Source organism: Peromyscus californicus, unplaced genomic scaffold (genome assembly GCF_007827085.1).
Source record: "Peromyscus californicus insignis strain IS unplaced genomic scaffold, ASM782708v3 Scaffold_8__1_contigs__length_139910024, whole genome shotgun sequence".
In the NCBI taxonomy this organism is placed as follows: Eukaryota; Metazoa; Chordata; class Mammalia; order Rodentia; family Cricetidae; genus Peromyscus; species Peromyscus californicus.
Genome location: NW_026294606.1, coordinates 87,279,457 through 87,297,995, shown reverse-complemented (window position 1 = coordinate 87,297,995; position 18,539 = coordinate 87,279,457). Strand labels below are relative to the sequence as shown.

General features: G+C 46.8%; 1 protein-coding gene and 1 non-coding gene across 4 annotated transcripts in view; both read right to left on the bottom strand.

The window, feature by feature from the left end:
* Positions 1-18,539, bottom strand: part of Fanca (FA complementation group A) — a 63,408-nt gene that overhangs the window by 20,064 nt on the left and 24,805 nt on the right. For 2 of the 3 annotated variants that reach the window (XM_052727324.1, XM_052727323.1), the window contains exons 18-30: positions 16,708-16,796; positions 15,717-15,777; positions 15,586-15,635; positions 12,084-12,160; positions 9,885-9,998; positions 7,663-7,799; positions 6,691-6,761; positions 6,353-6,449; positions 6,033-6,220; positions 4,047-4,143; positions 2,967-3,143; positions 1,749-1,822; positions 4-132 (exon numbers count right to left, since the gene is read on the bottom strand). In XM_052727324.1, the coding sequence (XP_052583284.1) occupies positions 4-132; positions 1,749-1,822; positions 2,967-3,143; positions 4,047-4,143; positions 6,033-6,220; positions 6,353-6,449; positions 6,691-6,761; positions 7,663-7,799; positions 9,885-9,998; positions 12,084-12,160; positions 15,586-15,635; positions 15,717-15,777; positions 16,708-16,796 (1,361 nt within the window). Of the gene's footprint in view, positions 1-3; positions 133-1,748; positions 1,823-2,966; positions 3,144-4,046; positions 4,144-6,032; positions 6,221-6,352; positions 6,450-6,690; positions 6,815-7,662; positions 7,800-9,884; positions 9,999-12,083; positions 12,161-15,585; positions 15,636-15,716; positions 15,778-16,707; positions 16,797-18,539 lie in introns of those variants that run through there. The other variant, XR_008215646.1, reaches the window with a different exon arrangement.
* Positions 14,107-14,215, bottom strand: LOC128104834 (U6 spliceosomal RNA). Its single transcript, XR_008216131.1, has one exon. It is a non-coding gene; the product is annotated as a U6 spliceosomal RNA (small nuclear RNA).

Genomic DNA, 18,539 nt, shown 5'->3' with positions numbered 1-18,539 from the left:
GACCTTTGGTAGAAGTCCATCAGCTCGCTGACAAGGACTGTGCACGCTGCTTCCAAGTCTCCATCACAGCCTCCCAAAGCAGATGGTGCTGGGAAGAAGTGCTCATAGATGGCCCACTGGTGGAAGTCATGTCTGCAACAGTTGAACACCGAGGTCAGTTCTGAGGAAGACTTTATAACCAGGGGTCCAAGGGCTCCATAAGAGGAACATAGGCCAGGGCATGTGGCACACACCTTTAACCCTAGCACTTGGGATTGGAATTCCAGCAGAGGCAGGAGGATCGCTAAATTTGAGGCCAGTCTGGTCTACAAATCAAGTTCCAGAATAGCTAAGGCTGCGATACAAAGAAACTCTATCTCAAAAAAAAAAAAAGAGGAACACCCAGTTCCGGTGACTGGGCAAAGTGGCAGCTAGCATCAGCAGCCTGAGAATTCAGAGTGGAGTGAGGCTTCATTGTCTACAAGACAAGGGACCGGTGCTGTGAGAAAAGCCACTCTCAGGGGCAATCCTGTGACCAAAGCCCAGGCAGTGTTAATCCTGCAGGGTGACGGCTGACTATCTCAGTGAACCCAGTCAATGGAGCGGGCAGCCACGCCGATGTGGACTGAGTTATCCGGTGGTCTGCACCACATACACCCCAAGAGGGAAATAGCTGAGAATCCAGACTGTGGATTGCAGGTCAGTGGTCAAGGAGAGCCGTACTATCTATGCTGAAGGGAAGGGTCTCAAGGACGTGGTGACTGTGGTCCACTAAGTAGAAACAGCCAAATACAAGTGAGATATTCCACCCCACAAAGAGTGGGTGAGGGAGATGGAGGGCAGCACTCTGCCCATGAGGGCTGAGATCTGCACAGAATCTATTCAAGTATCAGGCGTGCGATTACAGCAGGAAGGGTGGCTGGGAGTGACTTGTCAGTGGGGTTTTTGCTGTGTGTGTGAAAGGCCTGCAAAAGGGGGCGGGGGGAGAATCCCTAAAACACGCCTAAATACCATCTCAAGGTACCAGTGGCCCAAGGGGTTAAAAAGTGAGGTTGTAGAGGCTGGTGCGATGGCTCAGCTGTTAAGAGCACTGGCTGCTCTCGCAAAGGATCCAGGTTCACATCCCAGCACTAACATGGCAGCTAACATCTGCCTGTAACTTCAGTTCCAAAGGATCTGCCACCTTCTGGCCTCTGTAGGTACCAGACACACACAGTACATCCATAAGCATAAATAAGTCATTTTTTTAAAGCGAGGTTATAATGAGACCTCAAACAAACAAAAACCCAGTCAAGATGTACTCGGTTTCTGGGGCCCATCAAGGCACTTCTTGGAGCCGGCTCTCCAATGCACCCTATTGCCTCACAGCAAGTAGCCTGATCTACTGTCCCAGTGTAGCCACTGGCTCTTCCAGGGCCTGTCTTGTAGCCTCAGACCATTCATCGTGTCTACCTGTGCTTTTACCAAAGTGCACCGAATACACATTCTTTCTCAACATGGGTTCTGGTGGGTGTAGGGTTCCCACACAGACCTCGTCTGTCCTTATCTGTACAAAGGTGCCTTATAAGGTAGGTGTGTCTCAGTTACTTTGTAACCCCAGCTTCTGGGACATTCTAGAAGTGTCTGGCAAGCGGTGGAACCCCAGTGTTTTTCAATAAAGAAATGAATGACTGAAGTGCTCAAACATGACCCAGTTAACCTGTACGTAAGATGGCTGTATGAAACAGACTGTGACGATGTCTTAGGGGCCAGCTCCCCTGAGCGCTTACCTGTCTGTATCTGAGAGAACATCAACTTCAGGTTGAATTTCCAATTCCAGCTGTACCCAATCTCTGTAAGTTAACTGAGTAATGGAAACATTCAGGGTAGGGAGGATGAAACACAGAACTCACACGGCTTATAAGCGTTTGTCATTTTATCTGAAAAACAGAGATCTGTGCTCTGCTGTAATGAGATGGAGAACTGATGCATTATGGAAACATATTGTGTACAGGCTCTGAATATGAAATTAAAACTAGTGAACCAGTCCAGTTTTGCTTGTTTGTCTGAGGCAGGGTCTTACTCTGTACCAAGGGCAGGCCTTGAACTTACTATGGATGGCCACAAATCTGTGGTCATCTTCTTGCTTCAATTCCTCTCTGAGTTTGAGGTCAGCCTGGGCTACAGAGTGAGTTCCAGAACAGTCAGGGCTACAATGAGACCCTGCCTAAAACAAACAAACAACCAACCCCCCACCCCCAACCCTTGATGTACAATCTGCTTCAAATATTCCTGGCATCTTTTTTTCTTCCCCGAGACAGGGTTTCTCTGTATTCCTGGCATCTTATATCTCGTTTTTTCTTATGGAAATTCTTAGAGTGCTCTCACATACCATTGTGCCCTAATCAAAAATCTCACTTTGTGTAAAAAAACCCACATGACAGACCATCCCTCCGCACAGTCCCACCTGGACAAAGTTCAAGGCAGACAGATATGATGTAACCAGGAAGCAAAACTGCAGATGTCCGAAGACATGACAGGGCTCTGAAGAGCTGATGAGCTCCTGGCTGTCGGCTGCTCCACCTTTCCTCACACCGCTCACAGCACCACACCCACCCTTATATAGCCAAATCACAAAGACGTGATAAAACAATTTTCCCCAAACTAGACAAACACGTTAGGAAATAAAGGACATGGTCTGTTTGTGCAAATCGTGCCAGGTTCCAGTTGATGGGCATAAGCTAGAGGCATGGAGAAACCAAGGCCCTATGATAGGGCTGCTGTGAAGAGTGCTTGCGGGGAGAAACCGAGCCCAGCAAGGTCTTCTGGAGTGTCCCTTCACAGTGACCACAGTGAAAGTTTCAATGCAACCAAGTATTGCTCTGGCCTCTCAGGAGACACAGAACCCTCTTACACCCAGGTTTCTTCCACCCCCCTTCAACCCCAACACACACACACACACAGAAGCAGCCAGGACATGCGACATGGTGGAAAACATGGAGACTTACATAAAATTCCTTTTCCTTCAGCAGCTCTTGGAAGCTGCTCCATCTCCACAGAGAGTGTGCAGCACTCTGCCAGTCTGCAGAAGGAAGGTACAAGGGTCTCCAGGAGATGGAAGCTGTGTGTTCTGGAGGACAAGGTGCTCTGGCCTCTGAGAACACCCTTAACATAATGAACTGAAACTGAAAGTGACAAGTTCACAGTGAGACAGGGGAACAGTCACAGACATACCCAGAGAACCCACCAGGAGATCTGTCACCCTCTAGGGGACCCAAACCAGCCCTGACATACACAGCATTTCAGTGAGCAGGGGAGGAGGGGGAAGAGGGGAGGAGGCAAGGGTACTTCTCCTTGGGGTCTTCCTAAAACCTGGCCTTTCTGGTGAAATTTGGGGTGGGTGTTTTGAGAGGCCTGTAACTCCAGCTCAAGAAGTTCTGAAGCCCTTTTCTGGCCTAACCTGTACTCCCCGCCCTCATACAATTAAAAAAAAAAAAAAAATGAAGAAAAAACTTTCACAAATCCTCCTGCTTCAGCATCCCAAAGATGTTTTCTCTTTTATTCCTAACGTGAAGCCTACAGTCAAAATCCAATGGTTATACACAAGAGGCGCCCATCAGAATTCTAGGAGTCTGAAGTAATAACTTGGTGGTAGGGCACTTGCTTAGTACATGTGAGACCCGAAGTTTGATCCCAGAACTTAAAAAAACAAAACAAAAACAAAAACCGAACCAACCAGCCAAACAAACAAACCTCCCAAAACAAAACCATACAGAGGGATAACTGTGGTTTAAGGGGAAAGAGTATTTTTTTTTTTAATGAATTCTTAACTTTTAACTTACCTGTGCTATAAACATCAGTATCTATTCAAAGGAGTAGCATATACTTAACAACTGACATCTTAGCCCCAACTTAAACTGAGAAAGAGATACAGTAGCAGTATTCAGCATGAAAAACTCCCCAAGCAGACAGCCAGGTTGTCCCAGAGACAGCCTGATGTATCGTGCACCCATAAACTGAGGTAAACACAAGAAAGCTGCAGAACCCAGAGACCTTCAGGTCAAAAAGCAGGAATCTGAAACACATACCCTTTTGATCAGACCTGGAGATAAACAGCTGTGCAAGGCAGCCAGGGGCTGTGCAGAGAACTTGCATAAACAGTAAGAAATTGCTGCTGTACAGAATCTGCAATGAGGGAAAAGTAAACTGAATTTACCCAACCGTCTTCGGTGTGTTCTGAACTAGATGATTTAAAGAACTGTTGGACCACCTTGGTTTCAGGCTCAGTGTCTCCTGAGAGGGAGATGCTGCCTCCAAAAGCTCACATCCACACTGAAGGCAGGGGATGACAGGCACACAACAGCATGTGTGAGCAAAGGCACACTCACTGGATAGGTGTGAAGAACCACACCAAGACAAAAGGAACGAAGCATACACTGCCCGGCTCTTGGGTCATTGAGTGGAGGGCACAGCCAGGAAGGCTGGTGCAGGCACCCCTAGCTCAGTGAGCATCACGTGTTCTTTTGTGAGAGTCTCAAGAACTCACTCGCTCCGCGTCTTGGGAGAACACAGTATCTGTGAGCACAGCTCAGCCTCATGTGCCTTTGGCCACTAGGAGACATGACTGGTCACAACACTGTGTGCAGAAGCAAAAGATGACATGGAACCGAGAATAGGGGCCTTTGTCCCAATGCCTGACCTTGGGAAAAGGACTTTCTTGGGGGATCAGACAATTATAGAATATTGCAGTTTTCTATATGGCTTAGTTTATACAAATAGCTAAAGCTTAAAAGTGAGCAAAATGAGGCTAGACAAATATTACTGAACCTGAGTAGACCTTAGGAATTTATTAATCTGTTTTGAAATTAATTTCGTTTTATTTTATGTGCACTGGTGTCTTGCCTGCATGCATGTCCGTGTGAGGGTGTCAGATCCCCCGGAACTGGAGTTACAGACAGCTGTGAGCTGCCATGTGGGTGCTGGGAATTGAACCTAGGTCCTCTGTTAGGGCAGCCAGTGTTCTTAACCACTGAGTCATCTCTGCAGCCCTGGAATTTATAGATCTTGATTATCAAATATACCTTATTTATCAAGCATACGTTACTTATCTAAATTTTCTAGCAGCTTGGTGTTAACTTATGTGGGAGTAGGCAGTTATCAAGCTATAATGGTTCCACAGTGGCGGGGATTTTTTCCCAAAGAATTATTTTGTTTAGAGAGGCTGCCATTTTATACATTTTCATCCTTCAAAGCACACACAAAATTTCCCAAGACAGCCAAACAACCTCCACCATAGGACAGCAAGGATATCCTTTGCCAAGGATGTTTATAGTAGTGGGGTTTTTTTGTTTGGTTTTGGTTTTTTCGAGACAAGGTTTCTCTATGTAGCTGTGCGCCCTTCCTGGAACTCGCTTTGGAGACCAGGCTGGCCTTGAATTCACAGAGATCTGCCTGCCTCTGCCTCCCGAGTGCTGGGATTAAAGGCGTGCGCCACCGCCGCCCGGCTACAGTAGTATTAATGTCAGTAACAACTTTCAACTTCAGCAGTTCCCTAAAGCACAAACAAACGTAAACACCTATTAAATAAAATAAAAACCTAAAATATTAAGGGATGACTCTTGGGTGACTCATTTTCTGCACCGCTCTCTCTAATTTGGTACCAGGAATTGAACCCAGGGCCTTATTCAAGCTGAGCATAGATGCTATCACTGACTATGTATGCCCCATCCCTGGGCTCTCTCTCTTTTTTTTTTTTTTTTTTTTTTTAAATTTTTGGTGATTTCATTTTTCTTTTATGTGTATAAATGTTTTGCCTGCATAGATGGCTGCACACCAAGCATGCGCAGTGCCCATAGAGGCCAGATGAGGGAGTCAGAGTCTGTAGAACTGGAGCTAGAAATGGTGAGCTGCCATGTGGGTGCTGGAATAGAACCTGGATCCTCTGGAAGAGCAGCCAGTGTTTTTAACCACTGAGCCGTCTCTCCAGCCACATGGTCTCTCAGAATTTTATTTGCTGAGTATTTCTCACTTTTCAAGAGGGGGAAGAACTGCTCAGGAACTCAGGAATGACTTACTTCATGCAGAAGAGCAGAGATTCCCTTGTGCGGAAGGTCAGGAGGCTGTTCAAGAACTCAGGGACACAAAGGCTGCCGGCGGAGGCAAGAACACCGGGATCCACCTCTGGAAGTATGGACTTGGACTCGCCCAGATGGACGGCAAGGGCAGCCAACCCCAGCACATGAGGGACGCTCAGGCTTGGGCCCTGAAATAAGGACAGAGTTAACGATAGTCTGTTCCCCAGCTAGAAGACTCGAAAATCACTGAAAAGTGGAAGGTGGCATCAGTGGAGGCTCACAGCAGCTGGAGAAGTGACCTGCAGGATGCAGGAACCTACCTGGTGATGGAGCAGCTGGCAGAGCCGAGTGAGCACTGCAGGGAAAAGCACGTGTCCACAAAGGGTCCTCACGAAAAGGACAGCCCAGGGGCTCTGCCTGCAAAGACAGAGAACAAGTCACTGGCTGGTCGTAGCCCTGTCCACTCCTTTCACGACCAGTCTAGGCACAGGGGCCTAGACAAGGCTCAGGGTTCTTCCAAACGGTGGCCTTTATGTAACACAGACCATCAGTCTTCAATGCGGTCCCTACCCGACAAAACAGCCTAGTCATCCACTCTTGGAACAGAGCTTGCCCGGCTTGGTCTCAGCACCCTAGGAAAGATGGAAATCACCCTTACCTCTCCGGGGGCACAAAACTAGAGGCTGCCATTTGGTTCTGACAGAAGGCTGTGAGCAGGAGATCCACAACCTGGGAGGAGAGACATCACTGTGAGGCTTTGGCCTCCTACATCTGGGAGTGACCTGTACCAAAAGAACCATAGTAAAGGCTGCACTTAATTTTTTATTTATTTTATGCGTGCAGCGGCCAGAGGGCAACTCTCAGGAGTCAGTTCTCTGCTACCACCTCACAGGAAGTGGGGAGCAAATTCAAGCTGTCAGGTTTGCATTTGGAAAGGAAGCTGCAATGCAACTTAGCACCAAGTCCCGGACTGCACCAGGATACGCGTTACCACACAGGCAGAAACTTGAAGGTGCCCAGTGGGAAGACAGGTAAACCTTGATTTGTCAAAGGTAAAGAGTAAATATGAGCTTTGGGGTTAAAACCAGCCTTCGGGGGCTGGAGAGATGGCTCAGCGGTTAAGAGCACTGGCTGTTCTTCCAGAGGTACTGAGTTCAATTCCCAGCAACCACATGGTGGCTCCCAACCATCTATAATGAGAGCTGGTGCCCTCTTCTGGCATGCAGGCAGAACACTGTATACATAATAAATAAATCTTAAAAAAAAAAAAAAAAAAACAAACACAAAACATCAACCAAAAAAAAAAAAAACCCAGCCTTCGCCACATAGGCTTCTTTAAAATGCAAAAACAAGCCAGTGGAACACACCTGTAATCCCGACACTTGGGACGTGGAGACAGGAAGAGCAGGAATTCAGGTCCAGCCTTAGCTACACAGTAAGAGTAAGGCCAGCTGGGCTACAGGAGACCCTGTCTCAAAAAAACTTCTAAAAAGGTAAGAACACCTTTAGCCACAAACAGGCAAGGGAGGCTGGCCACCTGTGGCATGGCCAGTGCCTGCGTGCTCAACATCTGACCTTTTACATAACCTAAGAAGGGTCACAGCTGGGTCCTAAGGCCTCACAGACATACCTCCTGGTCCTGTGTCCGGAGTGTGGGAGTAAGGATGCTGAGCTGGATCTTTGCTCTCCGGAGGCTGCCATCATCGTTACTGTGACCCAAAACAGCATTTAGTCTTTCAGAAACCACAGCCACCTGAGCAGATATAACTGCAAACGAGAAGTCAGATACGTTCAGAGCAAGCCTGGGAAGGAGCAACATGAAGAAGTGCTGGCAGGGCCTTGTAGGATACTAAGTAGCACTGGCCACGCTGTTACACCCCAGCATGGAGCCGCCTCTGAATGGAGGGCAGGGTGGCCACCCTGTAGCAGCCACAGCCCCTCTAAGGTGAGACTCCTCTATCTGTCTAAGCACAAAGCCCGGTTAACCGAAGGTACCCGGGGCCACTGCAAAGGCCTCGGTAACTCACTAGAGCATGCAAACCTCTGCGGCTTTGTCAGAGCTGACCTGGTACCCATTGTCTTTCGCTTAAGCCCTGGAACTCTTCCTAGTGCTCCACAAAAGCTACATTCTGAGCTGGATGGAGTGGTGACTGTAGATGTGACCAACCTTCTTATTAAATAAGAAACGCAGAAGAAAGCCAAGAGGTCAGAGCTAAGAGCTGAAACCTTACCCTTCCTCCTGCGGTGGTCCTACCTCTCCGAACCAGAGCTACCCCTGTGTTAAAGTCTTTATATAGAGTTCCTGTTCTGCCTTCTCATTGGGTGTAAACCCAACCACATGACCGCCTCCTCACGGCCTGTCTGTATAGACCTCTAGGTTTTCCATGATTGGTATTGAGATTAAAGGCATGTGTATCCAATAATGGCTGTATCCCTGAACACACAGAGACTTACCCAGCTCTGCCTACCAAGTGCTGGGATTACAAGCGTACACCACCACTGCCCTGCTTTCCTATGTCTTGCTAATAGCTCTGACCCCCGGGCAACTTTATTTATTAACATACAAATAACATTTTAATACAAATAAAATATCACCATAGGTGAAGGCCGACAAATCCCAGCACTTGGGAGGCTGAGGTAGGAAGAACATTTGAGCTCTGAGATTAAGGTCAGCCTGAGCAAGGGAGCGGAGCCCATATGCACATGCACACACAAAGCCACCACACACAGCACCACGCTTTACACAAGCAGCCTAGGCAGTTGTGCTTTGACATCTGTATACCTGGCCTGAGGATTGTGTCAAGGATCCACAGCCTCAGCAAAGCTGTGGCAATGCACAAGTTGGTGAACGCCTCCCTGTGAGGCTAAGCTTGGCTTCTATAAACATCAATCCACAGTAAAGTAAAATCTATTATGCATAAAGATAGATTTTGGGTCTGGATGTGGGTCGTCACACAATAAAGGATTCATGTGCATGTGAGTGATGGTGCCTGGAATCCAGAAGAGAATGTTGGATCACCTGAAGCTGGAGTTACAGGTAAGTTACCTGATATGGATGCTGGGAACCAAAGCCAGATCCCCTGCTTAACTGCTGAGCCACCTGTCCAGCTCCAATTCAAAAGGCTGTGTTTTGTTGTTTGTTTGATTTGTTATGTTTTGTTTGTTTTGTTTTGAGGAAGGGTTTCTCTGTATAACCCTGACTGTCCTGGAACTCGCTCTGTAGCCCAGGCTGGCCTCGAACTCACAGAGATCTGCCTGGTTCTGCCTCCTGAGTGCTGGGATTAAAGTTGTGCGCCACTACCGTCCAGTCGTTTTTTTGTTTTTAACAACAGAAACTAGATGAGCACATCCAGTCAAAACTGTGGTGAATTTACTTTAAATTGTACATTCACTAAAATAAAACCCTGGAAGCACTGCCAGTCTGTTACTGATGTCATGGACCGCTGTACAAGTCAGTGCTTCGAAGTCCCACAGATGGATGCTCTGAACTCAGTGCTTCACAAATGCTCAGAAGCAGAAACAAAAAGGAGGGAGAAGCCCAAGGCGCTTGATGTTGGATCTACTTGGACAGTCAGTAAGAACCTGTGCTCACAGACTTCAGTCTCCTTCCTCTCCAGCATCCGTCTTATCGGGACACAAGAAAGACAACCCACCTCCTGTCTAGGGAGTGTGACAGTACAGTGAGGCTATCCCCATCATTCCGACTCCTCACTTAGTCTAGTCTGTGGGCACAATAATCCGGCAAATGCTGAACTACAGGCATGACAGACAGGCCAGCCTCTGCCGCTATGGCGAAATGCATGCACACAGCACAAACACTCTCCCACACACAGCCCCATCCCCCTTTCTTACCATCATATTGGGTGGGGTCTGTCATTAAAGCTCTGAGCTCTTCAAGTGCTGCTGTGAGCAGTCCCAGGGGCTGTTCAGCACAGTTGGGCTCAGTCCTTTTTCCTGAGGTGGCATCTGAACCGGGGAAGGACATTTTAAAAATCAGGTCAAATGGTAATAACACTCATTGGGATTCTCTATTATAAACAGAAAAACCTCATATACTTGGGAAATGCTGATGTGTACTGCTTTTGTGTGGATAGCACTCAGTTTCTGGGAGCTTTTCTCTTTGACGCTGGATATTACATATAATATCAAAAGTAAAAATATTGAGACTGGAGATGTTACTCCATAGCAGAACATGTGTCTGTAATGTACTAGGTTTAATTCCTAGCAACATATTTTCTGTTGTTGTTGTTTTTGTTTTGTTTTATCATTTTTGGTTTTTGGAGACAAGGTTTCTTTGTGTAACTACCTTGGCTGTCCTGGAACATGTTTTGTAGATTAGGCTGGCCTCAAACTCAGAGATCCACCTGCCTCTGCCTCCTAAGTGCTGGGATTAAAGGTGTGCACCGCCACTGCCCAGCACAACATACATTTTTTTTTTATATGTGCATTGGTGTTCTGCCCGTATGCATGTCTGTGTGAGGGTGTCAGATCTTGTAGTTACAGACAGTTGTGAGCTGCCATGTGGGTGCTGGGACTTAACCACTGAGACATCTCTCCAGTTCCCCACAACATACATTTTTTTAAAAAAAAGTTTATAAACAAGTTTAAGCAAAGAAAAGAGAAAGCCTGAGGAGATAGCTGAGGGATTAAGAGCGCCACCTGCTCTTCCAGAGAACCCAGATTTCAGTCCCAGCCACCATGCTGTGGCTCACAACCATCTGTAACAAATACCACATTTTCTTTCCTATGCAGCATCTAGATTTAAAAAAAAAAATGCATGAAAGTAAAAAGAAGACTATTTGGGGGGTTGGGGACTTAGCTCAGTGGTAGAGCGCTTGCCTATAGCAAGGCCCTGGGTTCGGCCCTCAGCTCCAGAAAAAAAAAAAAAGACTATTTGGGAAGAGGAAGGGGACCAATGGGAGATGGGTGGAAAAGAGAGTAACTAGTGTGATATGTGACCGAAGTACATAATATATGTATGAGAAAGCCATAATGAAATCCAGCATTTTGTATAACTGATATAGATTAATTTAAAAAATGTAAACAGAGCACTTGTGATGTGACTCAGTTATTCAGTTGGTAGATTCCTGCCCAACATGCACAAAGCCCTGGGTCCGATACCAGCACTACACATAGAACTGGGCATGGCTGCACATGCCTGTAATCTCAGCACTTGGGAGGTGGAGGCAGGAGGCTCAAAGGTTCAAGGTCCTTCTCAGCTACACAGAGAGTTCAAGGCTAGCCAAGGATATGAGACCCTGTTTAAGTAAATCAGTAACTAATTGAAAACTCAAAGACAAAACGAGCAACTCCGTCTGATGCCCCTCTCACTGTCGTGACGCTGGCCGTCAGAGGTACACGGCATTGAAGAATGGGGTGGAGAGAACATGCTAGCCACACACCGCAGGGACAGCGGCTCACTGACCAGCTTCCCAGAGCCAACAAGATCTATCGCTGTTCTCAGAGGTGCAGAGATTCCCAGCACAGGGCTGGACAGACGGCTCAAAGGTTAGGAGCTCCAGCTGCTGGGTTTGATTCCTAGAACCCACACGGTGGCTCACAACTGTCTGCAACTCCAGTTCCAGGAGATCTAACCCCTCTTCTGGCCTCTGCAGACACCAGGCAAACACACGATGCACAAACATACACACAGGCAAGAACACCCACACACATAAAATAAAAATTAAAACAAAACAAAACAAAAACTCCTGCAACCTGCTACAAACCAAATTGTCCAGTTAGAAAATAATTAAACCTGACTGCAGCACTACGCTGTGGGCCTTGAGCTACGTGTGAAGACACCAAATACAGAGGTGGGCTTCTACCTCACGCTTCCCAGGAGGTGGGAAGGCGGCTGACCGTCAAGGCCGTCACGACAACAACCATGAGCTGCTAACACACTGTTTGGTCCCCAGGTGCCACGGTCAGGCAGTCACGGCCTCCTGCACCCGGGTGGGTACAACCTGACCAGAGGATGCCGATGCGGGTGCTGGTGACAGACACATCACGGAAATGAAAAGCACAGGAACAGAAGGTGACCAAGAGCCTTACCTTCAGGCTGCTTCTCCTCAGCAGTGGCACAGGCTTGGCGGTAGGCATCGTATAAGGATGAGGGAATCTTATCTGCTCTAGATAAAAAGAAAGCAGTGCCTACGTCACCCATGACAGTGTTCAGGTTTCTGATTCCAAGGCCATTACACCAGCGTATAATGTATTATTCTGTGTTTTATCTTTTTTTTCAGTGCTGGGGATTAAACCCACTAGGCAAACACTTTACCATAGAGCTACACCTCTAGCCATTTATTAGTTTTAGAAGAAATCACATTTATGATTTTAAAAGTATATATATAGAGAGAGATTTCAGTGGTACCTACGATTTTATAATATGTCATGTATTAGTAATAAATACTGAGTGCTAATTTTAAAAGATCATTAGACTATTCAGGCGACACCCAGCAGTCTATGGGATCCATCTCCAGATTGCCTCTCTTGTGATGATTCTGGCCTGTCGGCTGGGTTTTTGCTTTGGAACACAGGCTTCAGTCTGAATTTTGCCAATAATCAGATGGTCGGGTCTGAGGTAGCCTCACGGCACTATGAGAATATTTGTGCTGAACTCTTCCGAGTCCATTTCCAGGGCCATTCCAGAGCCGTGTGTTATACAGAGGGCTGTCCGGGTAGGTGTGACAGTCCTGCCTATGCCACCAGGTGGCTGTTGCCAATGCCACTGTAAACACATGGACAGCCCCAGTTCCTATCAGCACCTCCACCTCACTATGAGAAATACCGTCAGTGAATTCGGCTCAGACAGGACTAGGAGTGCAGCTCAGTGGGAGAGTCGCCCAGTGTGTGCAGGGCCCTGGGTTCGACTCCCAGCACCACAAGAAAAGAATTTAAAACAACTAGATGAAATTAATTTTTTTGGCTGTTTTATTTTGATCAGAAAATGTCTCACTCTGTAGCCCTGGTTGACCTGGAACCTGTTATTCAGACCAAGCTGTCCTTAAACTCAGAAGAGATCGGTCAGCCTCTACTTCCTGCCTCTACTACCAAGGATTGGATGCACCTCCAGGCCCAGCTTGAAGTAAAAGTTACATGGAAACCTAAAAATGAAAAGATGGAAGGAAGGAAGGAAGGAAGGATGGATGGAAGGAAGGGAGGAAGGGAGGGAGGGAGAAAAGGCATAAAGCAGCTGCCGAACAGTCGTTTACAAAATGGAGTCCGTAGCCCAGTCCATGACTGCAAATGTCAGCAGACAAACGTTTTTATAACACATTCTGCCAAACCTTCAACAGAGCAGAATCTTTGATTCAACAAATAGTTCCAGCAAACAGAAAGAAGTTACCCAGTTCATTTTACAAGATGCTAAAAGCTGCCAAGATACATAAGTGAGAACCACAGACATAGGCATAAAGCCCATTCTGTGTATAACGACATTAAATACAGTTCAAGTCAGACATAGTGGTACATGCCTGTAATCCCAGTTCTTAGGAGGCAGATGGAGGGAGGTTAGCCTGGGCTACAGAGTAAGACCTGTATCAAAACAATACATAAACCAGGTATAGTAGTGCATACCTGTAATCTCGGCACTTGGAAGGGGGAAGCAGGAGAATTGGGAGTCCCGGTCAACCCGAGCTCTAACAAGGTCAAGTGCAGGCTACATGAGGCTGTTTCAAACAGCAGCAGATGTGGCTTGAGGGCCTCATTAAAAACATAAAACTTGCCGGGCAGTGGTGGCGCACGCCTTTAATCCCAGCACTCGGGAGGCAGAGCCAGGCGGATCTCTGTGAGTTCGAGGCCAGCCTGGGCTACCAAGTGAGTTCCAGGAAAGGAGCAAAGCTACACAGAGAAACCCTGTCTCGAAAAACCAAAAAAAACAAAACAAAACAAAAAAACAAACATAGAACTTGTTGGGCGGTGGTGGCTCACGCCTTTAATCCCAGCACTCGGGAGGCAGAGGCAGGGGGATCTCTGTGAGTTCGAGGCCAGCCTGGACTGCCAAGTGAGTTCCAGGAAAGGAGCAAAGCTACACAGAGAAACCCTGTCTTGAAAAACCAAAAAAAAAACAAACAAAAAAAAACCATAGAACTTGATACATTTGCATGTTATCTTTCCACAGAGCTCATTCTAATCTTCTCCGTAACATTCCAACTTTAGTATATGGCCAACTGAAGTAAATAATCATGGATACTATGTAAGTGTTTTAAAGTGATCTCCACTTTTCTATGTATTTGAAATTTTTTCCATTATTTAAACATGTTATTTGACAAATTCACACATGTACATAATGTATACTGAATGCTCTCAACCCCCAGCTCTCCATCTCCCTATTATCCTGTCTACAAATCCCTTTCTCCTGTTGGGTCTCTTTGTATAGTTTTATGACCCACTGAGTTGAACTAGTGATGTCATGGATTTGGAGCATTCCCTCAGAGCTTTGTGGGCTCAGCAGAGGGTGCACAGCTGGAGACAATGTTTATCCATCTTCCAGAAACTATCAAGAACCAGTAGTTCAGCAGTAAGAAATACACTCCATGTCCCCCTCCCTCTCTGACTAATTGTTGACAGGGCCTATTTTGTCTTATGTGGGCTGCTGCAGGTAACCACACTTGTAAGTTCCTGACTGCTATGGTTAGACAGAGTATAAGCGATGGCACTTCACAGCCCTTTACCTTATTTTCTGGCTTTTACCTAGTCTAAGGCTCAGGAAACATTGTAGAAGAAAGGGAAGCAAGCATATGGAATATTTTATATAAAAAATAAAGGCCAGGGTAGGCAGTGGTGGCACACGCCTTTAATCAGAGGCAGGTAAATCTCTGAGTTCAAGGTCACCCTGGTCTACAGAATGAGTTCCAGGACAGCCAGGGCTATATAGAGAAACACTGCCCTGAAAAATAAATAAATAAATAAATAAATAAATAAATAAATAAATAAATAAATGACTAAATAAATGACTAAATAAATAAATAAAGGCCAGTGTGATGGCACATGCTTTAAGTTCCAGGACAGCCAGGGCTATATAGAGAAACCCTGCCCCGAAAATAAATAAATGAATAAATAAGTAAATAAATAGGCCAGTGTGATGGCACATGCTTTAATCCCAGCACATAAAAGACAGAGATAGGAGTAGGTCTGAGTTCCAGAGCCACTTGGTGATAACCCATTTCAAATAAATGAATAAAAAGATGATAATACATAAATAAAGAATCTCAGCGATAATTTTTTTGGTTTGTTTGGTTTTTTTGTTGTTGTTGTTGTTGTTTTTTAAGACAAGGTTTCTCTGTGTAGACCTGGCTATCCTGGAACTTGCTCTGTAGACCAGGCCAGCCTCAAATGCAGAGATCCACCTGCCTCTACTTGAGTACTTAGATCAAAGGCATGGGCCACCACTACCGCTCACCTGGAGCCAATATCCTATGAATAAAACACACGTATGGTAAATTTCTCTACAAAAGAACTCAAACTCTTTGCCCTATTAAAACCCATTGGAAAAAAAAATAAAACAAGAAAAACCCACTGGCCACAGAGCAGCCTCTGGCAAGCTCCTGCTTACCTCTTCAGGGTCTCTATAAAGGTCACCCGGGAGTCAGGAACCTCTGGGAGCTGTGAAAAGAGCAAGCATGTGAGCAGCAGGCAGGGAATGTGTCTCCCAGAGATGTAGGTAGAAGATGAGTGTGCACTCACCACTCTCGGTGTGAGCAGGGCAGGGAGGAAGTGTGACAGGTAGTAGGACCTCCTGAAAATGCTGCAGCACAGAAGGGCAGACACACTATAATGAACGTGGGAGAAAGGCTTCTTCCACCAACTCCCTCCCAGCCTAGAAGGGCGGTTCTCGGTCCAGCCTTTCATTTTTGTTCTCTTTCATTTCATTTCTAAGACAGAGTCTGATGCAGCCCCAGTTGGTCTCAAACTCACTATGTGGCAAAATCCTGAACTCCTGCTCTGCCTGCCTCTGTCTCTCAGGCAATGAGATCACAGGTGGGTGCACCAGGCCTGGCTAGGCTCTAATAGTGATCATGTGGCTTTTGTTTTGTTTTGTTTAGGCAACATCTCACTGTGTATCCCTGACTGGCCTGAAACTTGTTACGTAGCCCAGGCTGGCCTGAAACTCACAGAGATCTCCTCACCTATGTCTCCAAAGTACTGGGATTAAGGTGTGAACTACCATGCCTGGGCTTGATCATGTTTTTAAGTCTTTTCTTCCCTCACTGTTTTAGGATGAGTCTTGCAAAGACACCCGGCGTTATCAACAAGCCTATGGTCCATGATATCTGGACCATGTTTACTCTCCTGAGGACTGGCCAGGGAACCCACGTTAATCTAAGGCTATGAGGGTTGCAATGAGGCCACCATGAGCTTTCTGCTTGGAAGCGATCTCAAAACATCATGAGTTGGGCTCAGCTGGGCTAGACAATGAAACTGTCTCAAAGCAAAACAAAAATGACAAAAAAAGTAGACACCACAGACCCGCCCTCACTCTATGCCACCTCAAGACCTCACCTTGGGCACAGCATCCACACTGGCTCCTGGCTCCCATGATAGAAAGAGACCTCCGTCCCCATGTGACTTTGGGATCACAGTGGGACAGACTTCAGAGCCCCAGCATACCAATGGCAGCATGGCCATGTCTGGATGGGCTGTAGCCAGCAGATGCTCTACAGCAGCCTCTTCCTACCTGGCCTCCATGACAGCCATCGGGACTTTCCCTGTTTGTTCAAACACCACGAGGGCCTTCTCGACATCCTGGATCGCTTGGCTCTTAGGCTGGCTCGGCACAGGGAGGGAGAGAGAAAGAAGGAAGACTTGAAAGCGAGTAAGCAAGCCTAGAAACCTGGCAGCCACCTGCTGCTCCTTGTTGCCCTGAGTTTCTGGACATGTGAGAGGTGACAGGTGAGATGGGCCCTGTACAACCTGGGAGAGTCACAACCCCCCAGGTCCTGCTTTCTGGACTCACACGGGCCCTAGGTCAGCTCAGCTCCAAGGCCAGTGCCTTCTCCTAACTGCTCTGCCGGCCGTGAGCCGTTTCTCCACCTCTGCTCTCGTCCGCTCTCCCAGGAGAGGACGGAAGGCTTCCAGGTGGCTCAGAAGAGAGACTGAGCTTTGAGATTTCAAAACAATCAGGAAATGTCAGAGCTAGGCGTGCTGGCAAATGTCTGTGATCCAAGTGCACAGGAGGCTGAAGAGTGTACAGACAGCCTGAGCTGCGTGAGCCGTCACAAAGAAAATGGGGATGGGAGGAACAGAGAGAGGCAAATGTCTCCAGGGTAACGCCTGCCATGCAAGCCTGGGAAACCTGAATTAGAGCCCCTGGGCCCTCACGAAGGAGAAAACACTCCACAGGTTGCCTCTGACCTCCACACATACTCTGCATACCTCATCTCTGTGAGTTCAAGGCCAACCTGGTCTACAGAGTGAGTTCCAGGATCGGCACCAAAGCTACACAGAGAAACCCTGTCTCGAAAAAAAAAAAAAAATCAAAAAATAAAATAAAATAAAACTGGGCCAGCAAGATGGTCCAGTAGGTAAAGGTGCTTGCCACCAAGCTGCCAACCTAAGTTCAATCTTTGGGACCTACAAGGTGAAAAAAGAGAGCGCTAATTCCCTCAAGTTTTCCTCTAACTTCTGCACATGTACCCCACCATGTGCATGTGCACACACAAACAAGGATAGTAAAAATTAGATAAATTAAAATTAATGAAAAAACACGTAAACTAAAACATCCTGAGGAGAGTCCACTGTGGCACTGGCCTGTCTTTGAACATGGCCACTCTGCTCGGCGAGTGTTGTCGTACAAAGACTCCAAGGGACAGTACAGGGAAATCACTTTCAGGAAAACAGGTGACCTAGCTTCACTGGAGATGAATTAAGCAGAGGTTTCTGAGAGCCAAATTACTCACGTCAAAAGACAAGCGACCCAAGACTGTGGTCGACCAAAAGCAGTGCTCATCACTGTTGTGGAATGTTGTTTTAACTGGGCAAAGATATGTTAAATGTGTTCATGCTGTGGAATATTGCTTTAGCTGTGCAAAGGTGTGTTACATTTGTTTACGCTGTACTTGTTTAATAATGCAAAGACAGGTTGCATTTGTTTCACCTTGCCTGCCTAAGGCACCTGGCTGATCTAATGAAGAGCTGAACAGCCAATAGCTAGGCTAACAAAGAACGGGTGGGGCTGGTGGGCAGAGAGAATAAACAGGAGGCAAAATCTAGGCTCGAAAGGAATGAGAGAGACGGGAAAGACAGAAGAGGATGAGGGAGGTGCCCGAGGCCAGCCACACAGCCTCCAGCCAGCAGACACGAAGAGCAGGGTAAGTAAGGTACACAGAAGGAAAGAAAAGTAAAAAGTTCCAAGTCAAAAGAAGGAAGGATAAATAGAAACAGGTTAATTTAAGTTAAAAGAGCCAGTCAGAAACGAGCCTAAGCTAGGCCGAGCATTCAAAACTAATGAGTCTCTGGGTCATGATTTGGGAGCTGGTTGGTGGCCTAAAAGAAAAGGCCTGATACACA